Raw genomic sequence first — 27,959 nt, forward strand, 5'->3', positions numbered from 1 at the left:
TGCATAAGTCTGCACCCCCAGTACCTTATGTGCGAGCATTGTGTAGAGTCCTGACTCATGTGGGATCCTCACACAAGCAGCTGCTCACATAGCCACCAGCAGTGCCGTTGTCCTTTCCCCCTTCCCCCGCCACATCATTGTCTGGGTCAATGTCATGCCCCATAACTATAATACATTTGCCACTTCAGAAGGGATGACATGCTGACCTTCTGTTTTTCTTGAACCTTTAGGACATTTTGTTCTGTTTATGTGTATCCTTCATGCAGCAAATTATATTTAGTGAAGCCTGTAAGGGGTTGCATAAGATCACTGCAGAGGCAGTGTATAGCAGGCAGCAGTCACGAATGCTACATTTTAGTAGTCAGCAGAGAATTTTAAATTATGGCACTCTATTCTAAGTGTAATTTCTGAAAATAGAGCATCCAGAACGCAACATTTGGAATTGTAAAAACGATGGATTGCTCTTAATATGTCTGGAAGCATTGGCTTTTATTATCTCTCAAATACATTTAATTTAATTTCTGTTAGCATCACAGAAATCAGACATTGCTAGATGCAGGTGGTAGATATGAACATTCCATTTCCTCATTATTTTTTGTAAGAGGTATCTTGTTTGCCATGATGATATGCATTAGTTAGAAGAAAATATAATGCTGGCATGACTTATTGATATGAAAAACCTGTGTTCTGAAGTTAGCCAAAAATGGCTCATTGGTGGAAATTTGCTGTGATTTTTGCAGACTGTCTTGTTGGACAGAGAGTGGCCATTTGCTGACTTGAAGGATAATTTCATACAGCTCTTATCTGTTGACTTAAAGGTTGAATTAGATGTATTAAAGATTCAGATTTTCAAGCGTGCCAATCCATCCATAAGGGCTAGGAACTTGAACTATTAATTGGTTTGATATAATGATTTATCATATAATAATATATTATTATAGATATTATATTTATAATATAATAATAACAATCTGTTATATTGTCTGTCCAACAAGACAGCTATGCATAGGCAGAGAAAGAAAGGAAGCCACTGTGGCTTGCTGTCCTGCCCAAGTCTGCTGGTTATGTGCCACCAAATTACCATAATTAGCTGCACCAGGCACAGTGTGTTACAAACCTCCCTGCAACCTAGAGCAAGCTAGGAATTCTGGGTTTATAGCCCTCCCTTGCTTGGTTCATACTGCATGACAAAGCACACCCAGTGAGGGTAATTATAGTAATTCAGTGGTGTGTGACTGGCATATATAGCGTGGGAAAATACCGTATTTTTCACTCTATAAGACACACTTTTCCCCCCCTCAAAAGTAAGGGGAAATGTCTGTACGTCTTATAGAGTGAATGTGGGTGTACTTGACACCTGGGATGCTGCCGGCCCGCCTGCACCACGTGGCACCACCTGGCCGCACGCGGTCAGCATGCGCTGCTCCGCCCCCCCCCCCCCGGTGCAGGTGAGACCTGTGCTGCTTGGGGAGGCGTGTGGAGGAGAAGGAGCTGCAGGCTTTAACCCGCTGGCCACACCGAGAGACAGACTGCTCACCCCCATCGCCTGGGAAGATCTGCCATGGAGGAGGAGGACCCGCGGGCTTTAACCCGCCAGCTGCATGGAGAGACGGACTGCTCACCCCCACCGCCCGGGAAGACCTGCTGCTGCTGCGCCGCCTGGAAGACCACCGCTGGCACGCTGCCGGCCCGGCTGCACCACACCTGGCCAGCACGTGCTCGGCGTGCCCTGCTCCGCCCCCCTCCTCCGGCGCAGGTGAGAGCTGTTAATCCCAGGTTGGTGTGTTTTCAAATGGCAACCCGTCTTTTAATGAAGCCCATGGGGAAGTGATCGGGAATGTGCCTGTGATTATCAGGAAGCTTTCCATGGATCCCTCCTCTAAAAACTAGGTGCATCTTATGGTCAGGTGCGTCTTATAGAGCGAAAAATACAGTAAGTTATTTTCCAAATAAGCTTATTTTCCTTCCCCCAATTGTGCAAAGATGTTCAATGATTTAGCTGCACTACCTTTTTCCTGATGTGGAAATTTAATAAATGTGGTGATTTTGGAGGAAATCTTCCTGTTCTTCTTCCTGTTCTCCCTTTCACTCTGTCCAGATCTACTCTGGAGGACACATCAAATGTCTGTAGTGAATTTCTTTTTTCTTTTTAGCAGGTAGCAATTGGGAAGGGGAATCTGTTTTGCCAACATTGTCCAGTATAAACTAGTGTTCATTCTATTTCATTGTCAAGAAATGAATATTGCCTATGGACACTGACCAATGCAACATCTATAAGAGTAGTAATTTCCTTATGATTTATATGCCATTTTGCCGTTTCATGGATGTAAGTTTAAAAAAACTAGCCCTATTAATGCCTGGGGAAATATATAGTTAAATCTAGAATGAATGAATAAATATAGTAAATTATTTCAAGAAGTTGTTATTTATTTCACTTATACCCCTCCTGTCTTTAGCTGAAGTTTCTCTGGATACCAGTAGCTTCTATTCATCAAGCCATGACTGTTCATAGCTTTGCTACTAGAGCAAAATCTAAGTGACAACTAAACTCACTGCTCTAATGGGCTCTAGTTCTGAGATCTGCCAAAGAGTTGTTCTTGCCATAACACAAATTAGCATTTTTTGGTACCAGGTAAAGAGGGTCTTCTATGCCAAGGCTTTTAAAGACTTATCTGGTTACCCTGGGGCTTGAGGGGATTGCCCATCCAGAGTGTTTTACCAAGTCGGTGTTATTGTTTAGCTGCTTTAAACTTTTAATGTATTTTTGATATTATATCTTTTATTGTGTTTTATTATCTGTTGAATGGACTGTTGTAAATTGCCCAGACAGCTTCAGCTGTGGGGCTTTATAGAAATGAAATAACCAAGTAAGTAAGTGCTATAATAGATGTGTAGCTTGTTGCTGTGTTCATGGATCTCTGGATGAAGACAGCAACTGCCAAGCAGCACTAAGCCAGTGCTGGATGTCAAGTGCAGTACAGTGCCAGTGGTTCACCTGTAAAAACAATTCACTGGGCTCAGGGCCATTGTCTCTGCCTGCTTTAATCTCTGTGCTCTTGTTTGTGATGAAATTAAAAAAAGGGGAAGTAATGCAAACTCTGAGCAGGTGTGTAGGTGTGAGGAGGGGAGTGATTTCATTCTCTTATTTGCCATTTGTTCTTCAACATGATGTTTTGTTTCCTAGCAACAAGAACTAGATGGGAGATATCTCTTCATATTTAGTAATATAACAACAGAAAGAAGGAAAGGAATTAAAATAAATAAAAATTATCCTGAAATAGATTTCAGTTTGGTAGAGATCTGAGTCAACAGAGTCTATTAATTGCATTACCTGTATGTTGCTTTTGTAATAGCTGTGTTTTTGATGTGAAGTAATCAGGAGCACTGCCAGATCTGTAGCTGGGAAAGATTTGTGTGCTGCTTTTCTCATCAGCTTTAATAAGTGAAGAGGAATGCAGGCACTGAAATATTGTATGTGTCCCAGAAATGACAGAAATGGGTTTAATTGACAGCACTCAGTTGTAACATTTGTCCTACTTATTGTTAGAAAAGGGAAATATGCAAAATGAAGTCCTGTATAGATTTTCATAGGGACACAACAGGAAGAAGGGCAGGAAGACATGGATTGTATCACAAGGAATGGGATGAAATAATCTGACAAGAAAATAACTTTTAAAAAGTATGTGCATGGGGGCAGCATTTTATTTTCATAAGGGTCCTTGGAGCTGCTCAAACTGAATCAAACTGTTGGTTCAGATCCCTTTAATTCTGTATAACTAAGCTTAAGTCAGAGGTGTGCAACTACTGGCCTTCCAGGTGGTGTTAGATTGCAATACCCATTAGCTCTAGCCAACACAGCCGTTTGTGAGGGATAATAGGTAGTACAGCCTAACTATACCTGGAGAATGAGAGGCTTTCCACTGCTGGCTCAAGTGATGCCTCTCTAAGATGCAGCAGGATCATGCATCTGCCCCACCTTAACTTGGCCCTGCATTGTGACATTGGGATAGGAGCTCACTGAGTATGGAGATGGCTGCATGGGAATCAATGTTTGGATGAGACAAAGACTTACTTGCTACAGGACCATTATGACAGCACCCTGCACAAACCATGGCAAGTTCTGCTGCCAAGACACGGGTTCTAAACCCACTACACTTAACAGATAAGTTGTGCTCAGCATACCAACTGCAGACAACCAACACAGCTTTTGGAACCCCAGCCTAGTCAGTACAGTGTATATACAGTGCAATTCACAGGTGCACAAAATATCTGGCTAGGGGATTTTGAGCATTGTAATCCAACACATTTGAAAGGCACTAGTTTGGGAAGGCTGCTTTACAGGGGCGATGCAATGCCTGTATGGGTTTTGCTAATCTTGGTGCAGCCCTGTGATGATACAAGTGCTATGTGGTAGCCCTTTGAAACAGTCTGTGCATGAGAGCTGTTCCAAACAGCAAGTCATTTTAAGCAACCATCTTGCCATAAAAGTGGTCATGCCAGATATCTCACCTTTATGATGCTCTGAAAAATATTTGTGGTGGAGGCTTGCAGCAGCATGGAAACAAATCACAAACTGAGAACTGAACTCTACGACAAAGTTGCAGAAACAAAATGGTTCACTGTGCAATAGCTGCCACACAGAGCCTGTATCTTTCATTTTAATATTTTTCTTGATATCCATGTATGTACAAACACAAATTGCATTCCATAGATTTTCTTCAAAAGCATAAAATGTTAATTAAAATGTTTTTTTAAACATGCATTCCCAAAGGTAAATTGCAGTTTAATGGAACATTTTTACTACCTTTTCATCTGCATGTTGAAAACTGACTAAAATTGCCATCTGTTAACATGCCTTCTAAAAAGTAAGCAGCACTGAGTTCAGTGCGACTTCTTCCCAGGTAAGTCTCCAGAGAGCAGTAGCTTAATAGTGCAATCCGATACATGTCTCTTATGAACATAAGAGCCATTGACTTTATTGGAGCTTACTCTTAGGTAAATGAGTATAGGATTGCAACTTAATGTAACACTATGCACTCAATCATGTATTGATGTTCCAGGTGACTCTTTCCATTAGAAGGCAGCTTCTCTTCATGTTATTATAAACAAATGAGACACTAATTTCCTGTTTATTCTTTGACACTGTATTGTGATGTAGCCAATATATAACCTCACTGCTACTATAGGGAGAGGGCATATAAGGGTTCTTTTTCTGACATTGGCTACTTCCTTCTAAGATATTTAATCTTGAATAACCCTTTGAAGCAATTTATCCAGAACAGTCATTAAGCTAACTGTCCTGTAATTCCTTGGATCTTTTTTTTAAAGACTTGTGTTACATTGGCAATTATTCACTTCTCTGGTACAGAGGCTGATCTTAGGGATATACTACATATTTTGTAAGAAGTTAAGCAATTTTATATTTGAGTTCTTTAAGAACTCTAGGATGAATACCATCTGGACCTGGTGATTTACTGACTTTGAGTTTGTAAATAAGGTTGAGAATGTTGTCTTTTGTCACTACTATCTGCCTTAACTCCTGTTCAAAATACATAAGCCCAGTAAAAGGTATCTGCTCCACCTCCTTTGCTATGAAGACCAATCAATTCTTAAAGGTTCCCTGTGATCCCTTGTCCCACCTTTCTCCCACCTTATTGCTCCTTTAATTCTATTATCCAATGGTTCAACTGCTTCTTTAGCTGGGTTCTTTCTTCTGATAAATTTATCCTCTTCTTCTATCAGGGCCCAGTAAATTTGGGATAATAACTTTTTTGGTGTTTGGAGACTGTTAGTAACATTTTAAACCAAGAAGTTAATTTATACCATAACTCCTCACTGGATTAAAAAGATGAAATGCTTGGGCAGTCTCTAATGAACCTTTGGGTTATGGGGCAGCATAGAAATAGAATTAAATAAATAAATATCTAATGTGTGGGGGCTAATGCAAGTCATATTGTGCTAGCAATATGTGTGGGCTGATTTCCTGGGGAAATACTGGATCTTCTTAAATCTTATACAAGCACCCACATATTATTTCTTTATAGCAATTTTATCCTGTGCTTTACAAAAAGGTGGCCTACAAAGAGATTTCTTAGGCCTGAACAAAACATGACACAAAGGCTAGGGAATTGGGTGGTGGGAGGAAAACAATTCAAACACAAGATTCTTGGCTGCAAAGTGCAGAAGTTCATGGATGGTGGAAGTGCTGCTGTCTCTTCTCTCTCAGATGGTCACAGCAGGGAGAGTAGATGGTAACACATCACCCTTCATTAGAATGCACATATCAATCCATGATGTCATATTCTGATTTGTAGTTCCACTCCCTGCCAGTTTATAGACAAGGCCATTCTACTTAACAAATGAAACAGAAGCTCACTGTGCATTTTTTACTTCCACAAAATGAAAGGAACACAGGATTGATTATCAGTGCTATTTGATGGCCATCTTTTATTTTACATTAGAAGAAAAGCCTTTAGTAGAATCACTATAACACACTGTTCTAAATTTATTACCTTTGATCACAAGCATGGAGTAAATCTTTTCTGATCCTTGACAATACTTGATATATGCTGATTTGTGCTTTTGGTGGACTTATGCTCCTTCCTTGCCTAATTCCCATAATTTGGTCTATAGTAATTTGCATTATTGAAGGTATGATGGTGGTCACAACCAACCCAAAGAAACCTGATGCCCCGGCAAAAACCCTGGTACTCAGACCTGTCCCAAAGGAATGTTCTTCCTTGCTTCAATGACAACCCATGGAGGCCACCTCCAGGGTTGCATATATGAAAAGGGAGGAAATGAAGGAGCCTGATTAGCTTAACTAATGTTATTTGCTTTTAGCTTAACTAACGCTATTTGCTTTTGTAAACAGCCGCTTGCATAGGAGCTTGGTTAGCCTAACAAATGCCATTTGCTTTTTGTATAACTGCTTGCTTTGGAGAGAAAAAAGGGAAGGCAAAAGGATGTTGATAAAGAGGCAGTGAGTGAGACCCCCGCAAGGACTGGCACGCAGTGATCACACTCCCCCTGTGAGGGGATTGGACATAGATAAGCACCTGCACGAGGCCAGGCATGCAGTGGACATGCAGACCCCGCAAGGTAGGTAGGTAGGTAGGTAGGTAGGGGTGTGTGTGTGTGTGTAGAGAGCGGACACCTGGTTGCTTTGCTCAGCTGAATAAAGAAACTGAATCTCCACCTGACTGAACCTCATTGGCACTTGTTTTAGTGGGTCTGTAAGTCACCTGGCTAGCAGGGACATCAACACTTTTGGACTACACTGTTTCATACTCTTTGAAATATTATTTATTTATTTATTCAGCCATTCATTCATTTACAGTATTTATATTCCCACTCTTAAGCAAAAAAAATGTTCCCAGAACAGTTTACAAACATAAGGAACATGACAGTCCTACCCTCAGGCTTACAATATGAGTCTAAGAATTACACATGGGAGACTAAATATAGTATCATGTGGATGTCATCATTATTTATATACAGTGTATTTAATATATTTGTTTTTATTATTGGGTTACTCTCCATTTTGTGGTTTGTAATAACGATACAGCCTTTAGTCATCAGTTCTAGTATTTTGATGTCTGGCAAAGTGTGAGCTTATTGTTGTCTCAGCCTGCCTTTCACTTGACAGGGTGTAGTTTTTGGTTTAATAACATCCTTTGGAGAACATCTTTGTTCCCATGATCTGCCAAAATTAAAAAATTAAAAAATCCCATTACAAAAGCAGCATGAAATCAGAGGATCTGTACAGGGTTGATTATCTTTTTCCTAAGATAACAAGTAAAATGTGCTTAGATGCTTATCCCCACATAAGATATAAAACCAAGTATAGGTTTAAAAAGGATTTGCAGTTTTTATATTGTCGTGCAATTAATGTGCCATTTTCCTGGAAAAAAAAACAAATAAATTTGCTTCAAAACTGGCACCTATTTTTGTTTGCTGAGTTAGGTATAAAACAGAAACAAATGACTCAGCGAAGCCTGTGATCTAAGCGAGTTACATGATTTTAGCTTTGTGAAATGATTGTTGCTATGGTAACTGTAAGCAGCAGCCTGTGTTTCTTGTGCTCCTAAAGGGAACAAAACTTGGTGATGGGTGAGAATTGTACACTTAGGAAAAAAAGATGAAATAATACTGAACAGGTTTGTTTTATCAATTAAGAATGGCTCAGTTCAGCCAAAATTAAGCTTTTTAATTTCCATTTATTTCCATGGGAGAGGAAAACACATGCTTCAGGCATTCATCTTATGCAGACTTACTTGGAAATAAGCTACTGAACACAAGCAGTACAACCCTGTGCCCCCTAGACAAGAGTCTGGAGGGCTATGAGATGTTTCAGACTCCAGCTCCAATGTTGAAGCTGGGATGCCAGCATGAAGCACCCCGCCCTCCACCCTGAGAAGGAATTTCGGCTGTGTTCTGGAGGCAAGGGGACGAGGAGGCCAGCACTGTGAAAATATCCCTGGTGCCACCTCTTTTCCTCCTCCGATGAAGTACCACAGTAACATAGCTGAAACTGGCTGTCCAGCTGCTTCACAGAGTGAGAGGAGTATGGAAATGAGTTAATCCTTCACATTTGGAGGTTTATGGGGATCCCCATAGGATTGTGCCCAGGAGGATTTAATTATCAGTAAACACCATATGGTTCTACCACTAAAATCCATGAGGCTTAACAGCCCTCATTCTGCTGGATCTTGCCCAGTCTGTCTTTTTAAGTAGCAGACAGATGTGGTTAACTGATAAGAGAAGACCTTGGGATTGTGGAACACCTACTTAATAAAACAGAATGAATATACACAAAGACCTTGCCTTAAGATAATATTAGCTTCACATGGCACTTTTTGGAGTCTGTTCTCATTTCCACTCTCTTGATGTCCTACTGTTTTGATCAGAATTATTGATCCCTAAACCAGACTAACAGAGCCCCTCCCCCAGTGACTGATTTCACTTCTTATTTGTTTTCTGAAAACACAATTAATATATCTTTCCATTCTGCTTACAGTATAAAACTTAACAGAATATTTGAATGATGTTTTTAAAAACTGAGTGAAGAATCTCTAAATAAGGGCCAATTTCATAAGTATATCACCAGGTTTATTCACATCCCATGACTTTATTTCCACATGTTGGAGTCATTTGGTTACTATACAATAAACCCTTTAGGACCGCTTTACAAGTTTAATCAAGGTGTTGAAGTCCTCCTGCAGTGACTGTAGCATCACATTTTTCATGTGGAGAGCCATGTGTCTGAAGAATATTGAACCATGAAAACAACTAGTTATCACAGCAAAGAAATCCCTCTGCTATGAAATTATACCACAACTTCAGTTTCACAGATGTCATGTTTTTTAAACTTACTTCAGGCTAATGCTCTTTCTCTAGCTTAGTCTTAGATACTTCCCTTTAGCATCTCAGAACTTTCATCCATGCTGCTGTAGTCATATCACAAGGAATGGAGGTGATCTTGAACCCTTAATTAAAGTTTCACCACTTAGCTTGTTAGAATGTTGGTGGGAGAATTTAAGATATCAATACTAATGATGCTTAAGATGTCCTTAAATGGCTGAAGCATGCATAAGTTTCAAAGAGAGAAAAACATATTCAGGTAAAATACCCATCTGTGGTACTAATATGCTCAGTTGGGCACAAGGTGAATGGAACTCAGCTGACATTCATTCAAATGTGAACCCTGTTGAGTCACAGTACAGTGCTGTGTGCCAGTGTAAGGGGATGCTTAACAAACCTCTGCCTAATGCTTTTGTTGGAATTTGGAACATTCTTTTCAGTATTCTTATAAAATCCTGTTAGGTACAAAACCAATTAACTTTCAGATTTTCAGATTCAGAAGGGAACCTAATGACTATAACTCAAGATGAGCAAGAGAGAATAATGACATTATTGTTGGCATTCTAAGTAGACAGACTACAATAATTTGGCTAGTATGGAGGAGAACCAAAAACCTTCAGGATGACTTCATTGAAAGAACAGTTGAGTCCATTCAGAATTTGCCTTGAGGAAGTCAGTCACAGAAGGAAGCAAAGCAAATGTTTATAGCAGAAATGATGGGTTGCATCCAGTTATATCCCTTTACTGATGGATGGTTCTGATCCACTAGAGGACTAAGGGAAGGATACTATTGGGTACAACCTCACATTTATTGAAGGTGAAAGATTTGTGAAAATAAAAAGATATTTAAGGTGTGACACCTTAAAAAAAAAGCCCTCCCCCAAAGGAATGAGTTCGACTTTCCTTGCGCAGTGTTCCCCCTATTGACACATATCCCATCAGCCACCACACCTGAAATTCAATCCCATGCTAGATGGCTGGAGTAGCTCCTGTTCTTTCTAGGGGATTCTATGGTAGCTGTAAACCAGGATCACCAAAGTCATTATGCTATGTCTGGCTAACCTGAGAAACCATGGTGAATCATGGGGAAAAAGAACAGACCATTGTTTCTAAAAACAAAGTGCACCATGCCAAAAATACCATGACACATTTTGGACAACACAGTATCCTGCACAAGAAACCAGAATGACTGATTGTGATGTATGTACCTGCCCATTGTCAAAAAAGGATACATATCACTGAAAAAGAAAGCAAAAGATAGTACAAATTTCTACAAAATGTGCAAATGTTCATATCTATGTACATATATACATTTTAAAATAATTACTTGAATTTACATTTCACTGAAGCCAAGCCTATTTAAGAATGAAGGCAGGGATTCAGCTTAATTTCAAAGCCCCCATTCTTAAATTAATTTGCACTCCCCAAATCACTAATGTCAGTTCATATTCATTTAATTTATCCCCAGGTGATCCAGTTCCTGCTCCAAAATCAATTTCCTTTCAATGGATTACCTTCAGGAATTCCATCTTCACATCATTCCCACTCAAATTCAGTATGAATAGGGTGTGTGATTCTCTTCAGATAGTGTAGAAAGGGGGGTGGTTCTTATTATGAGTTAGGCAATCTGTGGATGTTTGCTTTCTCTCATTTGTTAAAAATTAAGCCAACTAAACAAATGATGGCAACTGAGCTGCGGCTGTGTACCTAATCGCAACCTCAAATGTCCCTGGGTATGGAAAAAAACATTGTTTCCATTTTCCTTCCTTTTTTTTTTCAAAATGAAATAGAAAGGACATCATTTCCCTACCCACAAAATTAGTGTGGGGCAGCAGCAGTTCAACAGCTGGTGTGCCTTTGGTTGGCTAAGGAAAGAAAGTCAGAGCAATGGCCAGCACATAGCAGTCTCTATGCATGGTACTGGCTGTATGGAAACTGGATACTGTCCAAAGCAGCTTTTGGAATACTGGCCAATCCCATTAATACCACCCTGGTATTGATATGCTCTGTTTTTCCTTGATGTGCCCAAAACAGGAGCCAGGATCTATGGGAATTGAAGCTGACATTCATTTCTTTTTCAACAGGAAACAAATGTAAGAAAAAGCTTCTGGAGGAACTGGGGATGGGGGAGACTACAACTGGCCCCGCCCAACTTCTGCCATGGATGGTGCAGTCTGGTAGGGCTTAGGGAGTGGCAATTTCTCCACCATAGTTTCTTCCCCATCTCCTAGTAGGCTAGTTCTGCCCATGCGTGAAGTTCTTTGAAATATAAAACCCAGTGAGTTTATTCTGAATTGCTCTTAAACCAAGAGTCCCGTTACTGTACAAAATTTCCCCTCAATTCCATTCCAAAAGCCCCTCTACTCCAGAGCATCTGAACACTTTGATTTGCTCATTTATCAATGCTCAGACCAGCTGCCAATCAAAGTGAAAAATAAAATGCTGAATGGGATGGAGTGAATGGGGTCAAATTAAACAGGGAGTCCCATTGGATCAGCTCCATTCTTTAAGGTTTTTTGTTTTAACTATCTGGGAAATCTGTGGGTTTTTTCCTCCTCCTTTTAACTGGGAAATAGTGAAGATTTCATGGCTGGGAAGTATATGGAAGGGAAAATGTGCTAATTTCCTTTCAATTTACTTCCCAGGCTTGAAATCCCTGAATATTTTCCTATAAAATTACAAATTTCCCAGATGTATTTTTTAAAGGAAAAAGAGGAGGCAGAATGGGAGAGTTCAAATGGGTCACCCTCCTCACTGGCTTTATTCACTCGGTTCACCTAATTCTCCACGTTTTTTGACAGCCATCATCTGGAACCTCAGCAGTAGCTCTCAAAAGGAGCTGCAAAAAGTAGGTGGCCTTAACATCTCCCCTTTCTGGACTAGCAAAAGCTTTGGGCAAGTGACAGAGATCAGCTGCTCCCAATTTAGCCTGTATGTCCTCTCGCCTTATCAGTCTGTTACCATTTGGTAGTTGACAGGGGCAAGCAAGACTTCAACCAAGGTTCAATTTAGATGCCAGGAAGTACTTCCTGACAGTTAGGGTATGGAATGGGCTTCCACAGGAGGTGGTTGAGGCCCCATCAGTGAGGGTGTTCAAAGATAGGCTAGACATGCACATGGTGGGCATGTCATAAGCAGAGCTGGCTGGAGCCAGGGGGTCAGACTAGATGGCCTGGGAGGCCCCTTCTGACTCGTTCTGTTTCTATGTATACTGGAAATATCTAAGACTGCATTTGTGCAGCTTTGAAAAACTGACATTCACATGCATTTCTGAGGCCAAAGATAATAAATGACCCCTATGTGCTTTTTAAAAGCTCCAAAAACTGACAACCTGGTGGCAAATGAAAAGGGGTCATGATCAGAACAGGGACATGAGAAAAAAAGCAGAGTGTGTCATGAGGGAGCTTGGGATACCAGCTGGAGGACTCAGAGTTGAGGAAGGAGAGGATCAACCCATGGTGAGCCTGATCATCTGTGAGGAGCACCATGGGCTGTTAGGCAAACAGCCCCACACAATGTAGCTTATTTGCAGGGTAGGATGTTGTAATATATGAATTCAGTCTTTCTCTGAATAAGTGCTCTTTGTGGGAGAAACAGAAACTTGAAAATACGTCTTTTTGTTTAGCAACAAATGTGGTGCTATTTGGATATTTATATAGATAGGAATTGAACATTAGCTCCAAAAGATTGAAAAAAAATCTAAGCATTGTACACTGAAAATAGTGGTATTAGTTAAGTCAGATGGTTGCTTGAGAATGAAGGAAAAAAAGAGAAATCACCAATAATGATTTTAAGGGGTGGTGGGGGGTTAATTGTTCCATTCAGATAAAAAGCTTGTGTGTTTCTCCATAACAAATGTGTTTAAAGTGATTCAAGCAGGTTGCTTTTTTAACATTAGGATTTACTCTTAGATTTTGAATGGCTCTTATTTTAATAGCTTTCATTCTCTGGAAAAGTTAAATGATGAAAATGTTACCTTATTGTACGCGTATAACTGAATAATGGATTATATGAGCATGCAGTAATCGAGAGACAGCTCTCAAGACATTAACTGAATGGCCTATTACCTATTATAGGGATGGGAAACCTGTGACCCAGAGTAGTTTTACATTCAACCTGCAGATATTTAGGTCCTAAGCAGATCGTTCAGTGAAACATTCACAAGATAGATGCCAAAAGCATATAACTGAGCCTTTGCTGAGGGCCTACAGCTCACAGAATGACTGTCCTTTGCAGAAGTTGCTCAGTGGCTCAAGTGAATGTGGGTTGTTGTTGTTGTTAGTGGCAAAGTCGTGTTCGACCCATCACGACCCCATGGACAACATCCCTCCAGGCCCTCCTGTCCTCCACCATCCCCTGGAGTCCACTCAATCTCACACCAACTGCTTCAGTGACTCCATCCAGCCACCTCATTCTCTACCATGCCCCCTTTCTTCTTTTGCCATCAATTGTTCCCAGCATTAGGCTCTTCTCCAGGGATTCCTTCCTTCTCATTAGATGGCCAAAGTATTTGAGTTTCATCTCCAGTATCTGGCCTTCTAAAGAGCTGTCAGGGTTTATGTCAGTGTTATTATTTAAAAAACAACAACAACCCCACAGCCAATCTGAATGCAGTCCCACAAAAATTCAGCCATATTTTCCATGCATACTTAAAAGTAATAGTTCCAAAAAGCTTTGTATGACTCACAGCCCATTTCCATCCATGGTTATTCAGATGTAAGAAAGTTCAGATGCACCTGCTCACCTGTTGACAACATGCAGTATTGCTGGCCATGGGCCTGTTTGGCCCATGAAGGGACCCATACCTGTATATCAGTGCATGTGTATGCCTTGCTTGTGTGGCTGCTGAATGTGCAGCCATGCATTGGGGGCAGAATCTACCCCTTCTGTTTGCATTTAACACATCCTACATATTCCCTACATGTATAAATGCAGGGCACATGTGCAAATTCACTGCAAATAAGCCCTGTTCACCATTTGCTTTTAGTATGCCTGATCACTCTGAGTGCCATGGAGGGCTGGTCCACACAATCAGTTCACCATGCGCATTACGTTCGGAGAACCATAAACATGGCCACATGGACTCGAATAAAAAAAAGTAACCATGTGAACTGGCTGTAGGAAAATACAGTATTCCTAAAAACTATGATTTTCAATCCTAGCTTACTTCACAATTTGTATGAATATGTATTTTGACCAATTGACACCAAGCCTTCCAGACTATGAAAAACAAATGCTTTTTTGTTTTACAATTTTGTGAAATTAGATAGCAGCAGCAACACAGAAATGGAATTTGCAGCCACCACTTCATCATATCGTTAAGTGCTAATGCAGGTAAGATCTTGGCAATGCCCGACTGATAGCAGTTATGAATCTGAGGTTCCTAGAACACTGGGCCCACTTCCTGACCCACTTCCCCTTACCATAAATGCTGGCATTTACTTCAGTGATGTTTCTTAGAATATGACTCGGGGATTAACAGTGAAGTCCAGTGAAGAAAGACATTCAGGTGAGAGCCCTTTTCAAAGTCAGAGATTTCCTGAAGAGACCAGCCCCTTTTAAAATGTCACAAGGACTTGTCATTGCGCATAAGGATCAACTGCATTACTGGAATTTCATGTATTATCTGGAACTGGATTTTTAAATGAAATCTGCAATATTTCTTTTGTATTCATTCTACAAGTTGAATGGGTACCCTGTTCTATCTGCAAAGGCTAAAGATCTTTATACAAGACAAAATAGTTCCGTGTAAAATCAAAGCATCAGTTTTCGGTTGGCTGCTATTGTATCTCTCCTGAAAATCTGTAGAGTAAGCATGATTTTGTTAAGTTAGGGCTTTTGTGCATCCTTTGCTTGGTGTGAGGCACAGCAGTGGTGATGCCCATTGTCACTATTTCTCTAGATGGCTGTCACGGCTATGTAGGTTTAGTGCCAAGGATAGGGAGGAAAGAAAGGATGCTGGGATGGCTGTTAGAATCAGCAAAAGGCAATGGTCCTGGCCTGCTCCCCTCCGAGGCCCAGTTGCAACCTTGTGGGGGCAGCCAGTGGGGCTCTTGCCTCGCTGGCTGTGAAAGGGGTGGGAGGGCATTCAGTCTTGGAGTCCCAGCTCTGAAGTTGTAGGGCCTTAGAGATGGGCAGCAAATAATCCTATGGCTTCCCAGATTATGTTGGGAGGTCATCAGATTGTGCTCTAGATGAGCTGAGTACATCTTGAACAGGAAAAAAGTTATGTTCCCTTAAGGTGGATTTTCCTTTGAAGAAATACATCAGGTATCAAGTCATTTTGCTAAATATTTTATTCATTCATTCAGGATATTTCTAGGCCGTTCATCACTTTTGTCTCTGGATGACTCACAACAGTTTTTTCACATACCAAATAGAAATGGTGGGATAAGACTACAGTGTTGTTATCTGCTCAATCAGTTAGAAATATATTACAATAATGATTTGCCAGGGATTGTTTGGAAGTCATCTCTGGAAGAAGTGGCCACTGGGCTCTGCCATGCTTTTAAGTAGCAGCAAGCTTTTAAGTAAAATTTGAAAACATACTAATTTACATTGGCCTTTTCCAAATATGGTAGAATGATGTAAATTGGTGACCTGCAACAGCAGGGGGTTAGACCAAGGGCCTTCTTGACCCCTTTCAACTCTACTTGGCCCCTTTTATGATTCCATTATGATCACTTTTGTTTCTGTCTGTATTGCTGGTTTAACTGCTATTTTATTGCATTTTCACTCTTTTTAATATCATACCAATGTTGTGCTTTATTTCTGTATGTCATCTTGGGAAGACTTCTGCCCTGAAAGACAGCTGAAAAAGATTTTAAGCCAACAGACAAATAAACATATAAATAAAATAATTGTATAATATACCTTTTACTGAAACTGTGTCTCATGCTGCAATCTTTTACATATTTATGGGAATCATCATTAATTATAGTGGGACCTGAATAAATGTTCTGAATAAACATACATAGGATTATCAACCATCCCACTTTGTTGGAGGAAGCTAGACACGACAATGACAATTTCAGAAAAGAATGTAGTGGTGAATACATGATGCCAAATACATATTTAAAGAACCGATGCCATTATTTTATATACATCTGTGAATATATTTATGTATTTCTTAATTTTCATGGTTTGCTTTTGTTTTTCTTCATCCAGGAAACTCTGTGGTATTGTGGTCAACATGCAGAACTTCAATTTTTAAGTCAGTAACTAACCGGTTTATTAAGAACTTGGCCTGCTCTGGAATCTGTGCCAGCCTAGCCTGTGTGCCTTTTGACATTGTCCTCAGTGCCAGTCCACACTGCTGCTGGTGGATCTACACCATGGTCTTCTGTAAGATCATCAAGTTCTTGCACAAAGTCTTCTGCTCAGTGACAATTCTCAGCTTTCCTGCCATTGCCCTGGATAGGTAAGACAGTGAGTTGACTCATAGATGGTTTTTCATCGCTCATCCTTTATGACTGAGATAAGTTTTTGAAACAGGTTTTAGACTGATTATTAATAGTGACTTGCTAAGGTTGCAGCTGCCCTCTCCCTTGCATATTTTCACTCAGGGCAACTTTCTAACTTTGCAGCCATTCTGTAGGATGAATTAGGTGGACAGAGACCAACTTGTCTAAGATGAAAATGGCATATACTGGATTTTTTTAAATGTCTGGGCAACTTCTCTTCCTCTAGATGAAACATGTGGCTTGCCTGGACTTACCACAGCTCAGGTCATGTGGTTGATTCTGTTCTCAAGGTCCTTAAAGAACTTGAAACAGATGAGCTCTTGAAGTATTCAACACTATCAGGCAATGTGGTGATGATCCCTAAGATGATCTGGCCCTGGGAATTAGTCAGATGATACTGAAGTCAAACAAGACAAAACCAGGTATAGCAGGTCCAAGTTTCAATAAAGCAAAGTAACCCAAGTAGGTAAGGTAAAGCATTGGAAGGACAGCTCTGCATGGAACTTGGGGAAGCTTTGAAAACTTCTTCAGTACAGGCAGTGCTAGACTGATGCTTAAGTAGTGCTGCTGCTTATTCTGGATGGGTTAGTTTTGCCCCAGTAGGAAAAGCTGCCTTAGCCAAAGGTTTCCTGTCAGTTTAGCAGCTGCTGGCTCTTACAGTGTGATGAGGACTGGAGCATCTGGAGCATCCAGGCTGAAGTTTCCAGAACTGAGGTGCTGACCTCCATAAGCCAGAGAGGTGCTGGCCAAATAAGGCTGCTTCGCTCTCACCCTTCCTGCATTGCTGTATCCCCCAAGATGAGTAGTCACTCAAACCTTGAAGTCACGTGATAGACTTTTGCTAAAGAGAATATGCATTTTTCTTCTTTTTAACTAGATTTAGAAATCTTTATTTTTAAATGACCTGCAAACTTTGATTGTCATTAAAATAAACCAGTTTTCTTTATTTACATGTAATCCTGTGCTTAAGTTTTTTCAAAGTCTTGAGACCATTTTTATCAGATAGGTAGGCCAGAAATAAGTTAATTTTTTACCTGATTAGGGAATCTTATCTGGGTGGGCAAAGTCAGGAGGTTTGGGTGAAACCCTACTTGCTTCTTCCTTCCATGACATTCTCTGAACTTTATGGCCAAGCAGGATCCACACAAATTCTGCTGCCTGGGGAGATGGACAAAATAGTTCTCCCCATCCCTGACATCCCTCAGCTAAATTTTACTTCCTCACTAGCAGCAGAACAGCAAGCCTGAAGGCAGCACGCCTGAGAGCAGCAGCACTGGAGAGATGCAGGACAGGCCGTGTGGTACCCACAGCTTTCCCCTCCAACACTGCACTTTTGTTCCTTGAAGCAACCAGCTCACTGTACAGAATGGTAGCACTGGCTCCATGGCCGAGTAAGAAAAACAGGGATAATCAGTTTTAGGCCCAAATGATCTGCTGTGCTTGCTTTTACCCACACCAGCAATTTCCTCTAGAACCATTTCATTTCTCTGCAAATAGTTTGTTCACACACACACACACACACACACACACACACACAGGATTGAATGATTAGCTCTCTTTTTTTCTTTCTGTTCCTATTATTAGATTAATAGTCTATTTTTTCTGTTCACTTACAAACATATACAACAAACACAAACATAATTTGTTTTGATATAGTGTTACAGTTTCACTCCAGAACAGAATAGCACAAGAAGAGGCAACTTGTTACAGCTGTGTCTAAATTGTGGAAGTAACAGGTTTCATATTAATTAGATAAGATTAACATAAAATATAAGGTAAGGTTCACTTGGTTGAATGCATTTTTCTAGTACAAAAATGAAAGTAAAGGCAAAGGTGAAATCTACCTTCAGTTCAGTGGAGAATTAGAGATTGCAATGGGAGAAATAAAAGGAGAACACAGTAGAAATGTTGCTGTTTTTGCTGATGGACTACAAGCTTGATTTTACTATTTGGCCTTCTTCATTCAAGACTCAGTTTGATCTAAATAATAATTCAGGCAGTATCTTTCTGCATATTTAAGAATCTGGTGATATTTCTGTATTAGGGATCAGTGCCAAATCAGTGATTAAAATTTCCCTGGATTTAAATCAGACCATCTGGGGGAGGTACCAGGTTTCCATTGTAATTTGCATCCTGTATTTCTGTATCTCATGCAGACCTTTTCCTCCCTTCTCTGTTTTTGCTTTGATAGGTACTATTCAGTTTTATACCCACTAGAAAGGAAGTTATCGGATGCCAAGTCTCGAGACCTGGTAATCTACATCTGGGCTCATGCAGTGATGGCAAGCATTCCTGTATTTGCTGTGACCAACGTATCAGATATTTATGCTATGTCCACATGTACTGATCCCCGGAGTTTCTCCATTGGCCACTTAGCATATGTCATCATTTACAACATTACCACTGTGATTTTGCCAGTGGCTGTGGTGTTTCTTTTTATGTTCCTCATCCGCAGAGCACTGAGTGCCAGCCAGAAGAAAAAAGTCATTATAGCTGCCTTAAGAACCCCTCAAAATACAATTTCTATTCCTTATGCCTCTCAGAGGGAATCTGAACTTCATGCCATGTTGCTGTCCATGGTTATGATATTTATTTTCTGCAGTGTGCCCTACATGACTTTAGTGATCTACCGCACTGTACTGAATGCTTTGGACACTTCTGAATACTTGATTCTCACAGCCATCTGGCTGCCCAAGGTATCACTGCTAGCCAACCCCTTGCTGTTCCTCACTGTTAACAAATCTGTACGGAAATGTTTAGTAGGGACTATGGCACAACTACACCGAAGGTATAGTCGGAGGAACATTATCAGCTCTGGAGGGGCTGCGGATACCAACCTAGAGTCACACGTCCGCTCTGGTAGCCAGCTTCTGGAAATGTTTCACATTGGACAGCAGCAAATTTTCAAGCCCACTGAGGATGAAGAGAATGAAACCAAATCCTTTGGCTGCACTGACTACCAGCAGAAGGAAATTCCTACCGCCAGCTTAGATGTGGAACAGGCTTTAGTTCAGAGGTCTTTGCCTCATGCTGTTGCAGACTCGGCGGCACAAGTGGCACCAGCCATGCCAACAGAAGCAGAATTGGCCAGTGAGAAGTATTCCGCACAGCTAGGCTTTGGGCCTTTTGAGCTGCCTCCACAATGGCTGTCAGAAAGTCAGAACAGTAAGAAGCGATTACTGCCGCCTTTGGGAAACACACCTGAGGAGTTAATCCAGACAAAACAGCCCAAGTATAAAGCAGAAAGAAAAATTAGCAGGAACAATAAAGTCAGCATTTTCCCCAAAGTGGATTCTTAGTAAAAGCAGGCATTTTATGTGACGAGACAGGGCCATATATGTGATCCTATGGATCTTTGTTAGGATGAAATAAAGGCTTATTTTTTAGTGCCAATTTGTAAAACCAAACTGAAAACAAAGCTTTCCTTAGGAATGGTTTCGATACAAATATCTAATCTTATATATTTCTCTAGATTCATTTTTCATTGTATACAAGACTAAATTTCCAAAGGGGTATTTTTGGGCTTTTCCTGCCCAAAGATGGCCTGTTCCTCCTTATCCTGTTGTGATCTTTACAATGAGAGAGAGAGAGAGAGAGAGAGAGAGAGAGAGCGTGCGAGAGCGAGCGCGCGCGCGCTGCTCTGGAATTCAGTAAATATGCAGCTCCTTAATTTTTTGCTTCTACAGAAAAAGCAGTAGGCATCTCTTAAGAATACCATGTGACCTGTCAGTTTGGGATATCTTTTATTGGCCAGGATTAAACAAACACTGAGCATTTCAATAGTATTTTACAATTAAGTAATATATTTTGGCATGCTTTGTACTTTGAGGGTACAGTCCTATGCAGACTAGGGAATCCTGGGAGTTGTAGCACTTATTTGTGTCTAAATATGCATAGGGTTGTGCCTTTAAAGTAATTTGTAATCTTGTTGAGGCAAACATGAGCTAACAATATATATGCTTATTATATTGGATATAAATAAGAAATATTTCCCTTCTAGGGATGATATTTATTGGGTGGAATACTATTGGTTTTTGGAAAATTGGAGGAACAGCAGCACCCTAATGGAGGTAAAACACAGAAGGCACCAGAAGCTGTTTTGTTTGTTTTTAAAATAGTTCTTGAAATGCACGTTAAATGTTTTTTTTTTTCCTGGTAAATCATGCATGTATGACCCTTAACTGAAATGAAATCATCACTCTGTCAGAAAGTTTCCTGTTATTCTTCATCCAGAATATTTCCTTTACCTCCCCAATGTAGCATGGCCACTTCCTTGGTTTCTATTGCACTTTGGTGGTGGTCTCATTTTGTCTGGTACATAAGGCATTATAAAAAAGTGCCACTGTCTGAGTATAGATTTGAGTGTAGCACACTTGCATATGCTCCATGAATTATTTATATAAAATATTTATTCACTATGGTTTACAGGCCTCAAATCTTGCAGCAAATCAGTTGTTAAGAAATTAAATAATTTCAGGTTTTAATTATTTGCAGTCTAAGATTATATGGTCTGTGCCTGATCTGTCTTTACTGTATCTTGGTATATCTGAAGGAAAAGGAAGGGTTTTAAAATGCAGGATTTCATAGAGAATTATTTTAGCACTGAATTTTAAGGGATGCTGTTATTACTAACATTTGTATTATGCTAAATGAATAGATGCAGGGTTGGATTTCTGACCCGATTTTTTAAAAATTGGCATGCAAAGTATACCAAGAGAGTATATAAATACATGGAAAAATCTTCAAATTATGTGTCTTGAATAATCAAAATTTTATGAGACTTTAGAATAGATATAAATGGGGAAAGCAGAAAATGGTGCTTTTTCATTTTTTTAAAAAAAACAAAATACATATTTAAACAACATGAAAAATGTGATGCCATTTTTTCACGAAGATGCATAGTTATACGCTGTTATGTCTTTGAACCATGGCACTTAAATTCATTTGAGGACACGGTATGTTCAAATGTCTACAGCAGTGAGAAATTTGTTACCAACCCCCAGCTGTTGTTGGGACTCTTCCTCTCAGCAGTCCCAGCCAGCATGGCCGGTAGTTGGTCATGATCATAATCCAACAACACCTGGCGTGCCTCAGCACCCCCACCCCCATGCACAGACAGATCTAACACATATGAACGTGTAGCATATTATAAATAGTATATGTCTAAGTAATACATGTAACCCATTCCAGATTATATCATGCAGTGATCATCCTTTATGGTACAACAGACTTCACAGATCAAAGCTGATTATGGTAGCAAGCATCATAAGTGTACTCAGTCAATTTGCTGCAGATTACTTTCTCCCCTCCTGTATATCATGATTGTGGCTTATTTATTATTGCGCTCTGTGCCAATCTGAAATCTACTTTGTCTTTTGCACTGGTTCGTTTGCAAACATTTTCTTTTTCAGGAGTTGCCTGCAATTCCTCAAAAAGAGTGACCCTGATCTTACTCTTTCAGCCTCACACTTCTGCTTTAGAATAGATATTCTAGGCATGCCGAGCCATTGGCTGGGAGTTCCGCTTCCTAATTGAAGTACTTTCTCCTTTGAAAGTGTGTTTTTCATGAGAACAAACAGCCTTTTGCCATGTTTATAGTAAACAACCACATAAGAACAGCATAATATTTAAAGCAAGAAAAAACCAGCATAAGCAGAGCTTATGGAACACAGAAGTTCTTCCTTAAGTATTTCTGAAGCTTCAGAGGGATCTGTAGATTCTAAGGGATCTAAGAGTTATTTCTACATGTTACTGATAACAAATTTTGCAATAAAACATGTAAATACTTTATTACTTTAAAGTGTCAAGTCTTTTTCCCCCTCTCTTTTAAAAGCTACACTTTACACTGTGTTTTTCTATCCAGAAAATGAATACAGTTTTGGAATATTACTAGTTTATCCTCATCTCAATAATCTTCATATTTGAAGATAATGTATTTACTTTGACTGAATTAAGCAGAGAACTCAAACCAGGGGAAACATTTTTATTCTCATGAGATTTCAGCCACAAAAAACTAGAATCCTTAAATTAGTTGTTACCAGAAGTAGCTTTCTGCGGTGATTCCAGTTTCTGGAATACAAACCCAGTTATGTTGTTAGCTGTCTTCTAACCAAAAATAACTTTTTAGAACAGGAGTGGACCATCTGGTGCCCTCCAGATGCTTTGGACTACAACCAGTATAATCACTGTTCATTAGATATGCTGATTGGAGCTTATGGAATTTTCAGTCCCACACATACAAAGTGGAATCTTTGCTTACCCCTGGTTTTAGAGGGGATGTCTGTCTGTGTCTGTCTGTCAGCTTCCTATCTTTGCTTCAGGAACACATTGAAGGCTAATTTCTAGGACTGGTGATGCAATCTCTTTATCGCTACCTCTAAATGTAATTTAGCCCAAGATTGCATAGTTATTAGGTAAAATTGTTAAGATTTGGGTTGGTCCCTAGTAGGGACCAACATGTCACATTCACAGCCCCAAGACAACAGGTATTACCAGATCTCACCAGTGCTCCTACATTCCCTTCTATCAGCCCTGCCTTTTTCAATGCATAATAGTTCTCCTCCATTTACTTAGAAACATAGAGCGAGTCAGAAGGGGTCTCCCGGGCCATCTAGTCTGACCTCCAGCACCAGCCAGCTTTGCTCACGACATGCCCACCATGTGCATGTCTAGCCTACCCACACTGATGGGGCCTCAATGACCCTGTCTTGAAAAGTATTTCCCAGTTTTTAAAAATGTGCAAATTTCACAGTTTAAAAACAACTTTAGAGGTGGCAGAATGAGACAGATAAATGGGGCTTTATTACTTCAACTTTTGTTCAAATTACTAAAAGATCAGCACATGTTTCAGAAGCTGGAAAAAAAGGCCAGTTGTGTTTTTTTGGAACCTCTAGGGGAGAAATCATGGTGAATAAAGCAGCTTGCACCTGGAGTGGTGGTGGGTAGAAAGGGGTTGCAGGTAGAGTGGAGACAGGGAATGTGCTACAAAGGAGACCAGGATACTGGCTGGAGGATCAGGGGTGGTAGGGGAAGGATAGCCCTTGGTGAGCCTGATCATCTGATTCTATTAATGCATATTCACAGGGTAGGTAGCTAGGTTGGGTGAATTTACCTGGTGCTTCAGCTGCTCAGAATCATAGTAATCCACAGAGATGTCACAGCCTCTGCAGTTATAATGAGTTCAGCCATTCTGACTTTATTTATTATTTATTTATTAAAACATTTTTATGCCGCCCCATTCGCCGAAGCCTCGGGGCGGCTCACATCATTAAGTTAAAATAATTATAATATAAATTAAAAATATAAATATTAAATTAAAATACAACAATACAGTATAAAATAAGCCGCCCTGGCCAGATAAAACCAATAATGTTAACAGTTAAAATGCCGCTTGAATAAAAAGGTCTTCGCCTGGCGCCGAAAAACAAATAACGACGGCGCCAGGCGGACCTCTCTGGGGAGCACGTTCCATAACTTAGGCGCCACCGCAGAGAAAGCCCTCCTCCGAGTACCCACCCTCCTAATTTCTTTCATGGAGGGTTCCCGGAGAAGGGCCTCCCCCGCCGATCTCAAGGGGCGGCTGGGCATATATGGATGCAAGCGCTCCTTCAGGTAACCAGGACCCAAGCCGTTTAGGGCTTTATAGGTCATCACCAACACCTTGAATTGGGCCCGGACTTCAATGGGAAGCCAGTGAAGCTGACGGAGAACTGGAGTCATGTGGACACAATGCCCAGTCCCTGTCAGCAGCCTGGCAGCTCTGTTTTGAACCAGTTGAAGTATCCGGACCGTCTTCAAGGGTAGCCCCACGTAGAGCGCGTTACAGAAGTCGAGACGGGAAGTCACCAATGCATGTGTCACTGTCACGAGGCAGTGGGGAATTGTGCAGCCTCAAAGCTAGGAAGCTGATCAGTAAAGAGGCTCACACTTTAAAGCATTAAGTTAACGGATTAATTTTTCCATGCATCTGTAAAAATTGGCATTAGTCTACAAAAGCATTATGCCATAGTAAATGTAATATGCTGAAGGACATGCATTTTTCCCCTATAGCAAAACAACTGGGGCACAAGGTACCCTGTGTTCCATCATGACCTTTAACTTCAGCTGGAAGTACTCACTTGCATACCTCATCTATGCCCTATAGGATATGCAGAGAAGTATTCTCATTTGTTGGAAACTCACTAAAGTGGGAGCATGTACATCATTCTGAAGGTGCTTACAAGCTCAAATTAGATTTAAGGGTCAAGGATAGAAAGGTTAACCGTGTTATTCTGTGCCTTGGACATGACTTGGGGACATGTTATCTGAAGGAATGCCTCATTCCATATATACCTACCCAGACCCTGAGGTCATCTTCATGGGTCCCTCTCCAGGAGCCCCCCCCCCCCATTACTGGGAGAAGGGTGCTTCTGGTTTTGGGACTCCAGCTATGGAATGAGCTCCCCAAAGAGGTGTGCCTGACACCTGCTTTGTATTCTTTTTGACACCAGGTTAAAACCTTTATACAGTGGTACCTTGGCTCACAAACTTAATCCGTTCCAGGACTCTGGTCATGACCCAAACTGGTCATGAGCCAAATTAAATTTCCCCATAAGCTTCAATGTAAATAAGGTTAATCCGTTCTGTAACCATTTTTTAAATCAGAAAATGTGAAGCAAAGTGACAACAACAAAGATTGCGGCCATCTCCTCCCCGCCACCCCCAAGTGGGGAGATGGCCACAATCCCAGTTGCTTTTGTGCAAGGAAGGCATGTGTGATCAGAGGTGCGTGGCTGCAGGAAAGACAGGAGCAGCAAAGCAGAGCCGTGGGGAAGATGGCTGAGATTCTGCCTGTCTTTCCTGCAGGAGCGCGCCTCTGATCAGGCACACCTTCCCTGAACCAATGGGACTGATTGAGGCCATCTCCCCATTCGGGGGAGGGGGAGATGGCTGTGATCTTGGTCGCCACCCAAAGCAGTGTTCGCGACCCAAATCAAAATTTTTCAGACATTTTTGTTTGTGACCCATTTTGTTTGTGAACCAAGGTGTTCGTGAGCCAAGGTACCACTGTATTTCCCCAGCATTTTGACGTTTAACTTCTTAACTTCAGTTTTCATATTGCATTTTATCCTGTACTGTTGCTATGCCTCTGTACTGATTCAGGTAAAACTGCTGTGGTTTTTTTGTTAATTTTTGTTGTATGTTTTTAACTGCCCAGAAAATCTTGACTATTGGGTGGTATAAAATGACACGATACATAGATATTTTAAATTGAACTGTCCTGGTCTTTACGCAAATGGACAACCTAGAAACAACCAGATCACTTAGCTAAATAATCATGATTCACTTAACTCAATTAACCAGCAGCCCAAATAAAGATGAATACGCCTATGGATGTCTTGTTCTCATTAATACCACTGTGGTTTTTCCGCTGAACTCCAATTCCAGCAAACAATTATATTACATCAATATTAATGTAAAGTAAACTTCTTCAATTTTACAGTAGTCTTTGTGGCATGATGTAAGCACATTAATTCTCTTTTACTTCATCTGCATGATAGTCATCTTTACTAACTCTTCTTTTAGGCCTATTTCCTACATTCAAGCCTACAAGGGAAACATCTGTATAAACAAGCTATACAATAGAGAGTACCTGCTTTGCATCTTTATTGTAAAAGCTAGACATATTTTTGGTTTTTCCATTGGTTTCTCTCCATGTTATAATGTCTGGTTTATTTTACAGAACATTCAGGGTACAATTGTAATGACATTCTTGGTTGTTCTGCTGATATCCAAGATTTTTAGGAATGAACAAAAGGCAAGCTTGTTTCTTACTAGTTTATGGCTGCAAAGATGTGAGAACTTGGAAAATACTAGAAAAAAACAGAAAACGAGCTGCCTCTACCATTTCCCCCCAAAATATTGAAAGAAGCCCACTGCACAGTATTTCCAAAAATCCATGGAAGAATGTGAAGCTTTTTCAATTTTCTGTTCCCCCCCCCACCCCCATTTTTCCTCTCTTCCCCTTCTGACTAGCCTTCATAGCAATAGTTGTAGTCTTATATACAACTGTGTGGGAGTAAGTCCCAAGGAACAAACATTGACATAATCCTGAATGAAAACATACAAGATGGTGCAGAAAGCCTACCTTTTGACTCTCAAACCACATATATGCCTCTTCCAGCATTAATCTGTCGGTTGCGATGCTAGCAGAAATGTTAATTGACTTACCAGATAATGAGTTTGGAACTATGGACCCACTTTAATGTGTTTTTCATAGCACTCTTAAAAAATTACTGAACAAAGAGTGCCACCTACAGAATTTACTAGCAAAAATAAATGTCAGTAGATCCAGAGATGACAATAAAGGTTTTGCAGAGGCATTGATACACATAAAAGTAGTATGAGCAGAAAAAGTGATATTCTTCTGAGGCAAGGAATTAATGACTTTGTCAGCTTTATGGAACAGTAGAGAATGAATGATGCTGTTATAGGAAAGCTCAGGTTAGGAAAAAAAAAAACCATATTATTTTCCAAAACAGTGAATTGAACCTGCTTTTAACTTCATCAGGAAATTAGCATCAATTATTGCCAACAACCCCAACACATTCTAGCAAAAATCAATTCACTTAAGAAAGGAATAAGAATGGTTATGAATAATAGTTTGAAAGGTCATCTTCAATGCTTGTGCTCTTGCAACCAGGCCTATTTAATACAGTTTGCTCCAAAGGGCAACTTAACTTACTTAGCAAGAGAGAAAGGCAAGCAATTCCAGAAAACCACTAAAAAGGTCTCTATGTTTGCTTTTGTTCGTATTGCTTTCCAGGACATTTTCTAGGATTTTGCCCAAGTACTTTAAACAGGCTAATATACAAAATTACATTTGCCCACAATCTCAGGAACTTTGCAGACAGACACCTGCCCCTTTTTATGAGTGCCCAGAGACCAACAAGTACAGCAGGTGCATTCTCATGTAAGAGAGTTTCATTACACCTACATTGTAAACTACTGTATCTGACACTTTGGCTGATAGCAATTCTTACCTGACTCCAGGAACAAGCAGCAAATTGAGAGCCAGTGGAGTGTAGAGAGTCAAACTGGGACTAAGGCAATCTGGGTTTTAGACCCAGGTCCATCATGGAGCCAGAATGGATG

The 27,959-nt window shown here is 40.4% G+C and overlaps 1 protein-coding gene across 1 annotated transcript in view; it reads left to right on the plus strand.

Annotated features, from left to right (window-relative positions):
* GPR176 (G protein-coupled receptor 176) overlaps positions 1 to 20,395 on the plus strand; it is a 37,004-nt gene extending 16,609 nt beyond the window's left edge. The window contains exons 2-3 of the mRNA XM_044437130.1: positions 16,531 to 16,783; positions 19,018 to 20,395. Of these exons, the coding sequence (XP_044293065.1) occupies positions 16,531 to 16,783; positions 19,018 to 20,125 (1,361 nt within the window). The 3' untranslated portion in view covers positions 20,126 to 20,395. The remainder of the gene's footprint in view (positions 1 to 16,530; positions 16,784 to 19,017) is intronic.
* The last annotated feature ends 7,564 nt before the right edge of the window (positions 20,396 to 27,959 follow it).

The sequence above is a fragment of the Varanus komodoensis genome, unplaced genomic scaffold, assembly GCF_004798865.1.
Source record: "Varanus komodoensis strain SLA01 unplaced genomic scaffold, ASM479886v1 scaffold3, whole genome shotgun sequence".
In the NCBI taxonomy this organism is placed as follows: domain Eukaryota; kingdom Metazoa; phylum Chordata; class Lepidosauria; order Squamata; family Varanidae; genus Varanus; species Varanus komodoensis.